At 50.1% G+C, this 15,264-nt stretch overlaps 1 protein-coding gene across 1 annotated transcript; it reads right to left on the bottom strand.

Moving 5' to 3' along the window:
- Positions 1–12,083: 12,083 nt before the first annotated feature.
- Positions 12,084–14,319, bottom strand: LOC128918468 (kelch-like protein 10; the record flags this gene model as incomplete). The annotated part of the gene is made up of 3 exons (XM_054222691.1): positions 14,315–14,319; positions 13,070–13,213; positions 12,084–12,558 (listed from the first exon to the last, which is right to left on the bottom strand). Coding segments are annotated over exons 1-3 (624 nt in total), but the record flags the coding sequence as incomplete, so codon positions are not given.
- Positions 14,320–15,264: the final 945 nt, after the last annotated feature.

Here is a 15,264-nt window from a genome sequence, read left to right as displayed (position 1 = left end):
AAGGAACAGAAAGCTCACCTGCCTGGTTAATTTTCAGCCAATTAGCACAGCAGTGCTGTTCTGTCCTTATCCCCACGTACAGGTCTTTATTTGACCTTTGATGCCAGCAGCATCTGTCCTCTCATTTTGGGGCAGCATGACAATACCTGGGGAGGGTGCCACCCAGCCAGAAACGGAGGATGGATGCAGTGGCAAGGTAGCAGTAAGCACACGTATTTAAATACATAAGTTCACCCCCAAAGCAAGGCCATGTTTATAAGCACAACGCTGCCGTGTCCAGAATTACGAGGGAGTGCCTGAAGGCATCTCCTCTGAGATGGAAACAAATGATGAGTTTACACTACAATGGCTATCCGTCGTTCCTATGAAAGCAATAAAAGCAAACGCATATAATACGGGATCTCTCCACGGAGAGGAAACAGGATCGACAACTTGGGTCTCAGAAGAGCCAACCCCAAGAACAAACCCAGTAGACTCCTCTTAAAAGTTACCGTTGATGGAGTTGGAACCCCATCTCCCGGCAGGCCTAAAAACGTCAGCCTACTTCGGGACAGATACAGTAACATCTCCCCCACGACGACAAACATTTACTGCAGCTTTCACAAGAGAGATACAATCGGAATGCCTCCGTAAACTGATATCCATTTAAAAAGTTCACACGTTGAAACCCCTAACAAAGAATTCAATGCTTTATGGACACTCACACAGCAGACGTTTTGCCGGCAGCTTGAATTCCTCCAACAGGGATTCTTCTAACAAGTACCAAAGAGTTCTTAGCAATCAGGGCATTGTTATCTGTGTATTCTGTAACAACATAAACACAGAAAAAAAATCAGCCAGTTTGTAAGAATGGAGATTAATTTGTAATTACATAGCACTCCAGAGAATGCTTTTGCAGATAGAAATGCAAAATTCTATATGGAACAGCACACTGTTATCGTCTCAACATACTAACAGGACTTTTCAAGAAATCTTCAGGTTGATAATCAAACACAAGCAGCAAAATATTCTTCGTTTTTGTAAAAAAGGTTGAATGTCAACAGCAAATTGGTCTCAAAAGTCGCTAAAGGAGCGCCTGCTAACGCACGAGGTTCTCTCCTGATCTAGCTTAAGCTGCGTTTGCTTCCGTTAGGCTACAAAACCAAGAGATCTCTGGAGAAAACAAACCACAGCGAAGTCTCACCTGCTCAAACCAGATCCTGAAGTCAGAGCAGCCTGCCCTGCAACAAAACCCTTGGCTAAAGCATGAACGCTCTGCGCCATGGCTTTCAGAGCTGTCACCTAAAAACCATTCACCTGATGCTGCTAGTGCTCAAGAGTGACTGAACACAGAAGAGAGCCCGCCATCTGTGTCTATTTCTTGGAGCATCGACAACCAGACTTCTCAGCTGCTCAGGGCTTTCCGTTTAAATGGAAACAAAACTGGCCGTGCTAGAATATGGATCACAGACGTTCTGGGGACTTGAGCTTACCTTCACAAGTAGGGCAGAATCGGTTGCAGCTAAAGTGCTACCTCCCCTCTTAAGTTGGTCATCTAGTTTGAATTAACCAAAGGGACGGGAATTCTTTCAATTCCCTTTTTGCAGAGCAGAAATATAAATATAAAAGGCTCGTTGTGGTCTGGCCGGGCTAAGGAGGGAGCTTCCACAACTGCTTGCTTTAGATCTTTAAATGACTTTTGCGTGTGCTGTCCTCTCTATAAAAGGGATCATTAATTTTGCTATTGGTGCCTGTTTTTCCTGTTAATAGTCATTTGGAAGCCCAAGTTTTCATATGGTAGCCTTGTTCATAAGCCTGTGGTGGAATATGGATTAGACGTATTCATTCCGTAACCCGCCCGTCGCCACAGTCCAAACTACAGCAGCAGAGGAAAACAAGCCCCACTGTTGGATATGCACTAAAAGCCCATCCTCGGCCAGAAACACCCTCCTGGGAATCTGTCCCAGTGAATTCTCATCGGTACCGGGACAGGCATCTGTGTTTCCCATTTTCACTGAGGAAAGGAAGGATACCACCCTTCCACCAAGACGGGTTTGTCACTAGTCTAAAGGAGATCCCTGGCTATGCCTGGAGAGCAAACCTATTGACAAGCTCACACGCTCTCCAGGGGCTGGGGACTGGAAATGCCGATAGAGCTCTTAGGGCCATACAGATGAAAAGGGGAGTCCTGCGCCTGAAACCTTCCATACATTCGTTCCTGTGCCTAAAGGCAATCGGTTTTCCTCCACAGACAGGCTGGTCAGTCTCACCTCGGTGCCCAGCAAGATCACGGAGCAGATCTTCCTGGAAACTCTGCTAAGGCACACGGAAAATAGGGAGGTGATTGCTGACAGCCAACATGGCTTCACTGAGGGCATACGGTGCCTGACAAATCTGGTGGCCTTCTACAACGGGGTTACAGTGTTGGTGGATAAGGGAAGAGCAGCTGACGTCATCTGACTGGACTCAGGCAAGGCATTTGACACTGTCCCAGGTGCCTCCTGGGAGCAAGATCTCTCACAGGGGCACTGGGAAAATCTCTGCACTGCTCCACATCTCACCAAAACCAGGGACAGAGGAAGGCTGCTGTGGTGACCTCCAAGAGAACCAGCTCACCTGGCCTGCTCTGCAGCCACCAGGTGCCTTTGCTAACAGGCGGGTCTCAGCGTTGCTCTGCAAACAGCTGCCACCTCCCTGCAGGATGCTCTCCAGCGCACGGTACATCTGCACTGAGTTCTTCTTGGGGATGAAGTCCCAAGGGGAGGGATGGGGTTTGCTTGGCCCCCATTCCCAGGGTGCCACCCCCAAATCGTCTGTGTGACGTGGACACCACACACGAGCTGCAGACATGGGCCAGGACTGCTTTGGGGAGCAGCAAGCTGTTCTGCGCTGCCCCTGGCGCTGGCAGAAAGCAGAGCCGGAGACAACGGGGGAAGCCCAGGGCAGCCAACGGCAGGGTGCAGCGCCCGCAGAAACGCCCAGCGCCTTGAGCCTCGGCCCCGGGGCTGCAGCTCGGGGCTGGCACTGGCTGGGGCTTCGCTGGGAAAAAACAGGCAGGGGTGACCGTGACACCCCGCACATGTACCTCGTCCCACAATCTGGGAACGTGTCCCTCTGCCCATCGTCGCCACGGGGTGCAGAAAGCAGCGCTGTTGGTCCTGGCGTGGTCCTGAGCCATGTCTCAACAGATGAGTCTTTAACCAGCAGGCCTAAAAAGAGGGAAAATTGCCCAGAATTAAGCTGTGCTCAAGTTTTTGCAGGCAGTACGATTTTTTGAGCTGCCTGGCGGGGCCGCCCCTGGGGAGCGCTCCAGACCCAGGGCGGCTGCCTGTACCTGCAAGCAGGCGGTGGAGTGTGCGCAGCGGGAGCCAGCGGTGGTTTGTGTGGCTGTTGGACGGGTTTGGGCTCTAATGTGCCCATCCTAGTACGCCTGGTTCCTTTCTCCTTACAGGTTTTATTTAGAGCTTAAGTGGTATTATTTTAAAAAGCAAAACCAATAAGCAAACAAAAAAAAACCGGCTGAGTGGTTCCCCCCGCCGACCCGAGCTGGGCTTTTTCCCCCCAGTCCTGGCCACTCTGCAGGGCGACGTTCATCACCAATTTTAGGCAGCAGGACTGAGCCCAGGGAAGGGCTTTTGCCGGCAGCGCATTCCTTGAGGCGCCTGGTAATTCCTTGAGGCTGCTGGGGGGTGCTCAAGAAATGGAGTCAGTTGCCCGTGATTGCTATTTTTGGTCCCTCCTCATCACTCTCTGTCTCGCTCCCTGCCCCCATCTTTTAATTCCTCCCTCTCTGTCTCTAGCCCTTCACTATTTTTTTCTTTCTCTTTCTTTCTCTGGACGGCTCCCTGACCTTATGTTTTTCCTCCCTCCCTCTCTGCCACACAGCCTGGTTTTGTCTTTCTGTATTTGTCTTTCTCTCTCTGGCTCCCTGTCTCTCCTATAGCCCATTGCTATTTTTTTCTTCCTCTGCATCTCTCTCCCCCGCTCCCTGTCCTTCTCTATCGCTCTGTCCACCTTCCTGGCCTCATCTTCCTCGCTGTCCTGCAGCCCGTCCCCTTTCCTGCCTGTCTGGCTCAGCCTTCCCTCTGGGCCTCCATCCCGCTCCCCGTCCCCTTTTGCTCTTCCCCCACCTCAGCCCTGGAGGCCGTCGCTCTTCTGTCCTTCTCGGCCTCCTCGTCCTGACCCTGTCCCCTGCCCTCCATCTCTTTCCCGTTCTCTCCCCCTGCCCATTCCTCACCGGGATTTCTCCTCCCTCCACTCCCTGCCCAGCTCCCCCCGGCTCTCCCTGTTCTCCCTCTGTGCCTTCCCACCCCTCTCCGCCGCTCTCTCCATCTCTGCCCTCCTCCTCCCGGCTCCACCGGGGCTCCGGGGCCTGGCCCTGGGCCTGGGCCGGGGCAGCCCCGGGGAGGTGGCCCTGGTTCCTGTGGGGGTCAGAGGGCAGGAAGGGGCGCCCCAGGGCACGCTGGGAGCTGTAGTCCCGGCACGGGGCTCCCGGCGGCCATCTTGTTTTGGGGGCTGCAGCCTCTGCCCCCGCCACGGCCTGGTCGTGTAATTGCTGTGATTTTTGCTCTCGAGAGACCACACGTGCTCTTATTTTTCTGACCACCAATCTTAAATAACATACAGAAAACCTACACTAAGCCCAGCATGAAACAGCTGAAAATTCGGAGTCGTAAATTGCAGCCCGATCCTTTAGCACCATCAGTGCTGCTCACCTTTCCTTTCTGAAGGGGTAGATTATTGGCCTTTATGTCCCTTCAGCACTGACCTTTCAGCCGATGTCTGCTGAAATTTACAGAGACAGGCTTGGTATGGCTGGGTAACTGTAGAACGAAATAATTACCTTGGCGTCGTTCTTCCTTCTTAGAGACCTGATTTATAGAAGGTTCCTGCATCAGCTGAAAAGGCAATGGATATTTTGGAATCTTTTTCAGAGACTCCAATGGCCTAAAGACAATCACAAATGAGCCGAAAAAGGCTAACATGAAGGCTGTGCATTAAGTGTATTTTTATTAACGGAGCTCTCTACCCAGTAGAGTACAAACCATCTCATGGTGCCTGCAATATCAATTCACAGTGTCAAGGAAAAGTGGTTGGAACAGCATTCATGCATACATTTACGTCTCAGAATCCCATCTTTAACAGCCACCTAAACGAAAACTAATACAGTCCAGCAAATGAGTCAGGAACATTAGAGGCAATGGATGACATTTCCACAGCGAAAGTAAGCTCTGCGGTGAGGGCATCTCTACTTTTCTCCAAGCATCCTTCCCCTTTATTTTACCCACAGCAATTTCTCTAATGACAAGCGTGCTTACAGACGGTTGCAGCTCTCCAGGGGTAAACCAGCCTGATGCACTGCAGACAAACTCTCTGAGAAGAGATGGCTAAAAAATACCAGGAGGTCTGGGAGGAACGCTTTGTCTGGGCTGGCCAGAGCGGTCTAGCTGGGGTTCAGCTCTCAGGGCTGGGCACATGGCAGCAGTGGACATCATCCCTTGTTACCCTTTGCATTGCTTTTAATCCAAGGTAAACTCTTTCAAACCACTGCAAAAAAAGACTTGGCAGCCGTGAGGACAGCACCACCCTCATCTTCGCCTGGCCCACTGGCTCCTGCGCTGCCACTTTCGGGTGAGCAGTGGTGCCGTGTGCCGTGGGTGGGCAGGAGAGGTTCCCCAGCACGCCCACGCCATGCTGGGAATGGCCTCTGCCCTGCCTGCAGAGCCTGGGCAGGGAGCGGGCAGCACGCCGGCAGGGAGGGAGGCAGGGAGGTTTTGGGGTACCATCAAGCTCCAGGCAGTTTCTTTTATTGCTACTAAAACTCTGTAAGATTGGTTGTTAAGCTCTGCTACGGCAACTTAACGCGAGGCTACCTTGCCTTACCCTGTGGTAACCTTTAGTTATAGAGGAACACACCATGGTGCATTACGGCATGCACAGACACCACTGTCAGGGTAGGTGTGCAAGTGGAGTTCCAAAGTTCAGAATTTCTAAAATAACCGTGCCACCCGTACGAAAGGCATTTAGAGAGGGAAAATCAAGCGCCCGCAAAAAAGCGTTGGGATGAATTGGTGTTCTAGAGGAAAAAGATTCATCAGGTTGAAACAACTGAGGATAATAAAGCTTATTAATTGATCACAGATATTGAGCCACTTACCACAGAGATTCTATGATGGTGCGATGAAATTGAGAAATGTATGATACAAAGCTCTTGTCGGGCCTTATCCTGAATATTGCGCGCTATTTCTAGTCATCTGTGCTCAAGACAGATGGATTGAAACAGAAATATACCCAGGGCCACCCAAACAGGATAATCAAGGGAATGAAGAGCCTCTCTCTTCAGAGGAGATGGAAAGATTTGGCTTTTTTAGCCTAGAGAAACAGAAACTAAGAGAAGAGATGATTGCTGTCCTCAGTGGGGCAAGTACCAAAGGAGGGAACAAGGACTTGTGAAGGTAAAGAATGATACTGGCAGAAGAGCAAAGAGATATAGCCTGGAAGTCAATAAATTTGGGCTGGGAATCAGAAGAACTTTTGCAAGCATCGGAGGAGTGAAATTCTGGAACAAGACTGCGACAAGAGACAGAGCGTGGTACAAAAGAAACTTGTTTTTCAAACAGCAATTAGTAAGATTAAGAACGTGATTATCCAAAGCACTTGCTGTGGCACCGGGGCTCCTTCCAGCTCTACCCTGGTGGTTCGATGCGATTGACCCTGTCTTTGATCACAAAATCAACAGAAGGTGCAGCTAAAGGCAGGGAGTATCTTTCTGATTGAGAGACTTTGCAGAATTTGTTAGGAAAACACCTCTTTTCAGTCACAGAGAAAGGGAATAGTGGAGCAACTGGCCAGCCAGCCATCGCAACTGAACAATTACTCAGAATACAACAATTTTGCAAGATGACATTTTTTTTGAACGAGGTAAGAACCATAAAAAACGGACCAATGTGAAAAGTAGTTAATTTTCAACTTGATTTTCAGTTTGGGGGTTGCTGGTGTTTTTTTTTTAAAGGAAAAGTCCTTTGAGAAGATCAGTCAGAATATGACCAGGGAAATACCACTCACTTTAGAGAGCCACATTGATTTCCAAAAATTGACCCAAAAAAACCCAAATCCAAACCCATTTCTCCAATAATGGATTGATGGTGATGTTCATCTCATCATCCGTATGTCAGGATTTTTCACTTCCTTATCAGGCAGCGACCTTTAATAGATCAATTGGCAAGCTAATTCTCCCTTTGAGATCTGTTGATAACTGCTCGGATCTGTAAAATCGATGCATTTGTTTGCAACCCTCACTTTGGCAATCTGCTTTTAAAACTGCAGTTGAGGCTGAAACCTGCTTTGTCTGTGCATAAGGCAATAGTGCCATCTCGTGGGAAACACGCTGCTTCGTGCCTTGTGGTGGGCAAAAAGAGCTTGGAACCTTTCTTCACACAAATACCTCCTCTTGACACACCGAAGAGCACTGGAAACCTTTTTACATTGAAAATGTCATCCATCTTACAGAGGGAAAACAACGAGGATTCATCTGTTTCTTCCACGAGCAGTGGAAGAAGCATGGCAGGAACAAGGCCCTTTCTTCCAGTGAGCTCCACCTGCATGGCTCCTTGGTGAAGAAGGCAACTGAGTAACCCAAATTGGCTTCCTTTTACACAAAGCAGGTGTTAAACAGAAACCCTCTGCCTCCTTCAGATGCCAGCCTTTCCTGCAAGGCTTCTCCTCCTACTGCCATGCTGGTCCTCATCTGGGCTCCGGTCAACCTCCTTCTTGGTAAGCAAGTCAAGGTAAATGCCAGCACAGCTTTTTTCCTAGATCCCTGTTAAAGGCTGTGAGTTCTGGAGCCATCAGATAGATATTTACCATAAATAAGAATTAAATAGGATCCTGTATTCACAGCAAGTTTCCGTTTGCAGCCTGCAGTCAGTGGTTCAAGACACGCTCAAGAATGAATCTCAGGCTGGTACTTCCATGACGCTCTTGGTTCAGCATTACCAATGAAGCCAAGCGTCAGGAAAAATGGTAAACTATTGCCTTCGTTTATCATTTGTATGCTCTTGCCAGTATTATAAAATTGGGATTTCTATTTTAAAATACCAGTATAATAAAATAAGAAGAAACCGTCACACCTACCAATTTTGTCTTCCTGTATGAGGCTCTGGACTGTTTCCCTGGACTGTTATACATGTAGGGTGAGACAAACACACGCTCCCAAGCTTAAAACTCCTCAGATGGTCAATCTGTCACAACTCTTGATAAATTGTGCTGGTATAGTTACAGCAGTATCCACAAAAAAGATGACATGCTTACAGAGAAGAGATGTCGCCTTGAGGTTTGGCATCAGAGGTTTGTCCATTTGCAATAACAGCAATTGAGATCTTGTTTAATTTGGTTTAAGCTAAATTCAGAGCAGGTCAGGTGCTGTTGGTGCAAGATACAAATTGCTTAGGCTTGGTATTTTATTAATTCTCTATCAAAATAACCAATTTACAACACTGTTTTGAGGTACTATTTTAAAACACACTGTTCATTCAGACTAATTGAAACGGACATATTCTTTAGAGTCCAGTTAGTCATTCCTGAAATTCCAGTCTGGGTGAGAAAAACAGACAGTACTAACTGGTGTTAATCAACTGAAAATGGTTAAATTCAAAATTTCATATGCATGTCACTGATTTTATAGCTGAAGACGCTGAAGACAGTACTTCATTTAAAGCACCAGCTCTTCAGGTTGAGCAATACACCCTAGGCTGGCTGGAAATGAGAATACTAATTGTATTTCTGTCTTAAAGGACTGGCACTGTCTTCGTCCAGTTTTAGTTCCGTAGATTCCTGTCCAAATTACAGCAGCATGTAGAAATAATCGAGCTTCCTTTTCTGAGCGAAGGTGTGAGGTTCAGGATAAAGCTGAAGGCAGCGACAGTGTGCCTGGGGGAGGACTTTGCGCTGAACCAGCGAATGCTTCACATGCCCTCACGTCAGCCTGAATAGTAATGATTCGCTTCCTTGTGGCGTGTAAAGTGCTTCCAAAGAATAAAACATTCCATTGCTGATCGACACATAAAACCATAAAGCATGGATAAGCTTTCTTTGGGAAAAGGAAGGCTGTCTGTCTGTCTACGCAACGTGCACTAGAAGTAGTATTACCATATGAACAACTTACCCTGAAAGCAGTCATAAAGCTTATGCCTAAGAAACAGAGGAAAAAAATGATAAAATAGCCCCTCAGATTTTCTGAATTTTACATTTGCGTCAGAAGAGATTCTGATAAATCTTGGTTGTAAGCTATTTAACGTAACTGCATATTCTAATATTTCCAAAACAATGCCTATAGAAATTTTACAGAATAAACTTTGTGTGATTTTTCTGAACTGCAGCATTTTGGCTTACGTTTTAATTAACACAGTACTTGAGAATCACACTTTACCAGAAAATAGATAAAACTTGAAAAAGACTTGTCACTTTTTAAAAACTGTTCATTTTTTGTTAACTAAAATGACTCAGCCGTAAAAAGCAGAAAGTGTATAAATGTCCATAGAGCAAAATGGTTTCTGTGAACAGAGGATGATGCTTCCAAATAATAAACGTTTGTCTTGTCCATGCTGGTTTGGGGTCACCTGTATCATCAACGCAGAAACAGGTTTTCACTGAAGGTCCTGAATGCAGTTCACATAGGGAAGCGTCATATCTGCTTATGATAAATTATATTCCTCTAATCTAGAATGCTAAATGCCAGCTACTGGAGTCAGTCGTCGAGGTGCGCTGGCCCGATCCGCAGTGGAGCGGCAGAGCTTGATGCACAGGGGGGTCTCCCGAGGCAGGGAAAAGCCAGGGCAGTGGAGAGACCCACCAGGAGGCAGCAGCTCTGGTGGAAGACGCTGACAAGGTGTGGGCATTGACAGAGCCACAGCGGCTACCACACACCGATAAAAAACAGCCTGGGGACTAGAAGCAACCAGGAGCTCTGCAAGCAAGGTGTGGCACCGTCTGCATGGCAGGGCATCATCACTCTACCAGCTCAAAAGGTGAGCTCCATTGGTGGTCATCACAGTCTCAGAAGGAGCAGAGCTACCGTATCCACCTGGCAGAAAGCCACGTCCTCTGCACTCACCGGAATGGATGTGGCAACCCAGACAGAGCTCCAGTGAAGTCATGCAGGTCTTGGGCTGCAGGGCTTGCCAGGGAATTTGGCTCGTAACGGAGGGCAGCAGTGAGAACAGCAGCGTGAGGTGTGACCAGGTGGACGATCTGCTCACCTTGGTGACAGGGCTACGACAGGTAGTAGAAAGGTTAAGGAGCATCAGGGAGTCCAAGAAAGAGATATTCCAAGGTGGAATCATGCTCTGTCCTCCCTGAGACAGAAACAGGAAGAGCCACCAGAAAAAAACCAACAAGACCAAGGGGATCCTGCAGCCTCCCCCTGCCAGGCTAAGACAGTAGCTTCAAGGAAAGGAGTGAATGGAGGCAAGTCCATGCCCAGGGTGGATGGAGAAGCCCCTCCTTGCCCAGCCCACCTTCCCAAGTGCCGCAATGCATAGTCCAAGGGACACCAAAAGAGACTTCAAGGCCTCGGGATGGTTGGTAAGGAAATCTGAACCACAGGGTATTTTCTCCTCTCTCCTTCCCATTGTGGGCAGCAACACGGGAAGAAATAGACGGACACAGTCTATTCATACGTGGCTCCGTGGCTGATGTCACCCACACAATTTTGGGGTTGTCGAGAATGGGGCGGCCTGCACGGCACAAGGCTTGCTGGCGTCAGATGGGATTCACCTTTCTGAAAGGGAGAAGAGGGTCTTTGCTCACGAGTGAGCAGAGCTCATTGACAGAGCCTTAAACTAGGCTTGAAAGGGGAGGGGGACAATATCAGGCTTCCCCGTGACAGGCGGTGGGACAACACACCAAGGCAGAGGGTTGGGGTGCTAGTGAGGGCCCTCAGCCTGTTGCTCTGACACGTGCTGGGAACACTGGAGGACGCTCGAAGTCTTCCAGAGATGAGGGAATGGCTCCTGAGGTAATGGGGGGGAGCCAAAAGGGGAGGAGTCAGGAGGGGAGGAGAAAATAGAGGAACACCAGTGACCACCTCAAAGGAATTAAGGCGTGTTCCTCTAAGAAGCTGACATGGCTGACAGACCAGCTAAAGTGCCTCGACACCAATGCATGCAGCATGGGCAACAAACGGGAGGAGCTGGCAGCCGCCGTGCTGCTGGAAAGCTGACACCTAATTGCCATTACTGAAACCTGGTGGGACGAATCCCATGACTGGAGTGTGACTATCCATGGCCAGCAACAGGGGAGGAAGAGGGGGCAGAGGGGCTGCCCTCTGGGTCAAGAAACGGGTAGAGTGTGAAGAGCTGTCTCTGAAGAATAGCCAAGAGCAGGTTGGAAGCTTACGGGTAAGAATTAGAGAGCCAGGCAACAAAGGGAGCCCTGGGGTTGGTGTCTACTCCAGGCCGCCCGATCAAGGGGAGCCTATTGACAAAGCCTTCTTGCTCCAGCTACAGCAGCAGGCATCACGCTCACAGGTTCTCGTCCTGCCGGGGGACTTCCGCCACCCCGACAGCTGCTGGAAAAGCAGCACGGCGAGCTGTAGGCAATCCAAGAGACTCCCAGAGCCGTGTGCCTTGAAGATAACTTCTTAAGCCAGGTCACAGACAGCCCCACCAGAGGAGCGGCCATACTGGACGTGAAGGGACCAATGCAAATGAGCTGCTAATGGGTGACATCAAGATTGGAGGCAGCCTGGGCTGCGGTGGTCAGGCGCTGGTGGAGTTCACAGTCCTGAGGGGTGTGGGCGTCAGGGGGGAGAGTAAAGTCAGGACCCTGAATTTCAGGAAAGCAAACTTCCAGCTCTTCAAAGAGCTGGTCAATAGGGCCTTCCGGGACACTGATGAAAATCTAGTTCCTATGAAACTGATAGAAATGGCACCTGCAGATTTGCATGAGGGACGTGGAAGTACAGGGAACACGGACTACAAATTCACACCAGTGCGCACGTGTGAGTTCAAAAGTTTTAAGCAAAGTCTTAACTGTCAGTAACGCTGAGTTTATTTAAAGAAAAAAAATCCCTTCTGTCCACACTTCCACCCTTCCTTGCCCAGCAAGACTACAACGTGCTGCCTCCTGCTCTGCAGGTCCTGAGCAACCCATTTCAGAACGGCCTCGAACACGGCCTCTTCTTTCACAGGGAGCTCATCCTTCTCCAGCAGGCGTTCCAGCTCATTGAAGGAGAGCGCCAGAAACTCTGTGGACACCTTGGTCACCTCCTCGAAGTGATGCAGGATGAACTCATGGGCTGCTTCTCGCAGGTCAGGACAGTAGTAGTAGCCGGTGAATCTCCAGATGCCAATGCAATTTTCCAGGCAAAGCTGGGATTTTAAGAACTCGAAGCACAGTCTGACGATGTCCAGGACGTTGAACTGGTCTGCCGCGATTAGCAAACTTTCAACGTTGTCATCCGTGAGCAGCACTGTCCCGGTGTAGGCGTATTCCATAAGGAGCCTCATCATTTCAGAGGAAGTGCCGGGGATTTGATAGACCTTCCTCTCGGCATTGCTCCAGTTGCTGGAGAACAAAGCCCTGAAAAAAACAAAGCAGTGCTGGGGAAGAAAGCGGCCTTGCTGTGTGACACCCTGACCCCATTATCCCCTGTGCCTCCTTCCCCGGGCACCAATTTGGGCACTAGCAGTAGCCATGCTGGGAGGCCGTGGAGTTTGATGAAGGAATGTTTTACTAGCCGGTTGTTTTAATAAGGAGCCACAGGGCGAGCGGGCACCTCGCTTCAACAAGAAGAGCAGAGAATAACGGTGTGTGGGGAAGAAAAACCTCCCGCCTGGCAGCAGACCAGCCAGGCTGGCCACGCTCCCAGCCCTGCACCGTATCTGGGGCTTTGCCAGACCCCACTTCCAGCGCTGCTGTTCCATCTTAGCTTATGGATGAATTTGGGTGTCTGGGGAGGTACCAGGACTAGGGGGAACTGCTGGAGGAGAGTTGGAGTGCCGAGGGAAGCGCTGGAGATACACGAAGGCACAGTGTGGCACAGAGCAGGAAATACTCTTTGGCCCCATCCCCTCCTCCTTCAAGCACTCACCTGAAGTACGGACTGCAGCTAGAGAGGATCATCTTGTGAGCAATGAATTCAATGCTGTCCACGCTGATGAGCCCATCGCCCAGCTTCCCTTCCGGGCAAAGCCCACTGAAGGCGGTGCAAGCCACAGCGCTCATCTTCCTCTCCCTGGGTGAGCAGGAGTATGCGGTGCGAGCCAAGCTGTCGCCCACCTCGACGCCTGAGGCACTGGGAGATGCTTCTCTCTGGGGTGCTTGCAGCACTTAGTCCTTGCCCTCCCTCCAACATCATAGTGGAACCCCTGCCTGTGCGGTGGCTCTGGAACGTGCCCCATAATGACATCACAGGGGTGGGGGGGACCAGGCCGGGCCATGAGCCTCTCCACAGCCCCTCTGTGGGGCCGAGGTCTGGGTCCCCGTGGTCCATGTTGCCGTGGGGCGGAGCCGTGGCGTCCCTGGGCTCTGTGGACTTCCACACAGGAGAGGAAATAAAAGATGGACACAGCACTAGGCACCGTCTGTAAAAGACTCCAAGCTTTTAAATGAAAGCAAAGAAGGGGAAAGAGACATTGGGGAAACAGGAAAACAGACAGAGAAAGCAAGCTTTCCAAACAAGTATCAGCATATACTGCTCATTGTAACGCTTTATTGCCATGAACATCTACCCTAGCTAGAAAAGAAAACTTCTTGCCAGCCTCGCATTGGAAGCTTGGTACCCGAAAAACACTTGTGTTTTAAAGAAGCTCTCTCAAGAGCTAGTGGTTGGAAGCAGCAACGCTACCAGGTTCAAGGCCCACATCTCCTCAGTTCACCTGCTTAAGTCAGTTTTGCAAAGCCAGCCAGAAAGCTGAATGGAACCTCAAAATGCAAACCACCTCTTTCCACCGACGCCAGTAAAAATGCCACGAATACACGGGATTGGAAGTTTTGTTGGAAATACATGAACTGCAACAGAATCCTAATCGTCTTCCCATTTAGTATTTGCATTTTCAACCCCATACAATAAGACAGAATGCAATGCCGCTGGCAGTCTCTAGAAAACACACAATTCTAGCACAAAGGAGCACATAGGAAGACATGTAGAGGTCAATACAACTTGGGAGGATCCCATGGGTCCTTTGGGGTTCCCTGTGGGGGATATTGAGGGTTTTTTGTGTCCCGTGGGTGGGGTTTATAGAATCATAGAATGGTTCGGGTTGGAAGGGACCTTCAAGATCATCTAGTTCAAAGGTCCCTGCCCTAGGCAGGGACACCTCCAACAAGAGGTTACCCCATTTTCCGGAGTTACCCCGGGGAAAGCGTTACCCCTCGTCCTATCATTACACGCCTTGATGAAGACAGCCTCCCCAACCTTCCTGTACGCCCCCTTCATGGACTGGAAGACTGCTATAAGGTCTCCTCCGGGCCTTATCTTCTGCAGGCTGAACAACCCCAACTCTCTCTGCCTGTCTGAATTACCGAATTACCAGGCCCCACAGACCTGGGCAAAAGGCCCCAGCAGAGAAGAGCTTCCCTTGGGGCGAGAGGATCTGCTGGGCTCAGCTGGCAGAGGAGGAGCTCAGGCAACACTTCAGCAAACGGCAGATGCCCAAGTCCCTGCCGGGCCCTGCTGGGCTGCACCCTCAAGTGCCCGGGGAGCTGGCAGATGGGCTGGGGAGGCCACTGCAACAGGGAGCTGTGCCTCAGGACTGCACGCAAGCAACCACCGGCCCTGGGCTGGGGCGCAGCAGAGCCAGCTCTCTGCTCAGGGAGAGCCTCTTGCCCACGCTGCCTGCTGTGGCCAGCAGGGGCGGTGACTGGCGTGTTTCCCCTGGGCAGGGCTGGCAGCTGTGGGAAGGCCTGGGCAGGTCAGGTGACCCAAACTGGCCAATGGGGTGTTCCCTCCCAGCTCCCACGCTCAGGGGAAAGGGCGAGGCATCAATGGCTTGGGGCTGCGTCAATGGCCCCTGGCTGAGGAGGACCCTGCCACTTTCTCTACCTTTTATCCTGATGCGTGAACTGTAAATGAAGTGGCTAACAGCGTTCGACAATACAAAGGCAATCCCTCTTGTCCCCTTCCTGTGGCAGGTGTGGAAAAAATGACCGAGAAAATCAAGGAAATGACCAAGACAACAGGAAAGCAAGACGAGGAAAGAGCTAAGAAAATTTATAAACTGTTTGTTACAACTCTCTGAGGTGGAGAAAGAATCCCACTCTTCCCCTGAACCCTCCCATGTCTCG

Source organism: Rissa tridactyla, chromosome 16 (genome assembly GCF_028500815.1).
Source record: "Rissa tridactyla isolate bRisTri1 chromosome 16, bRisTri1.patW.cur.20221130, whole genome shotgun sequence".
Classification (NCBI taxonomy): Eukaryota; Metazoa; Chordata; class Aves; order Charadriiformes; family Laridae; genus Rissa; species Rissa tridactyla.
This window is presented reverse-complemented; position numbering and strand designations above follow the sequence as displayed.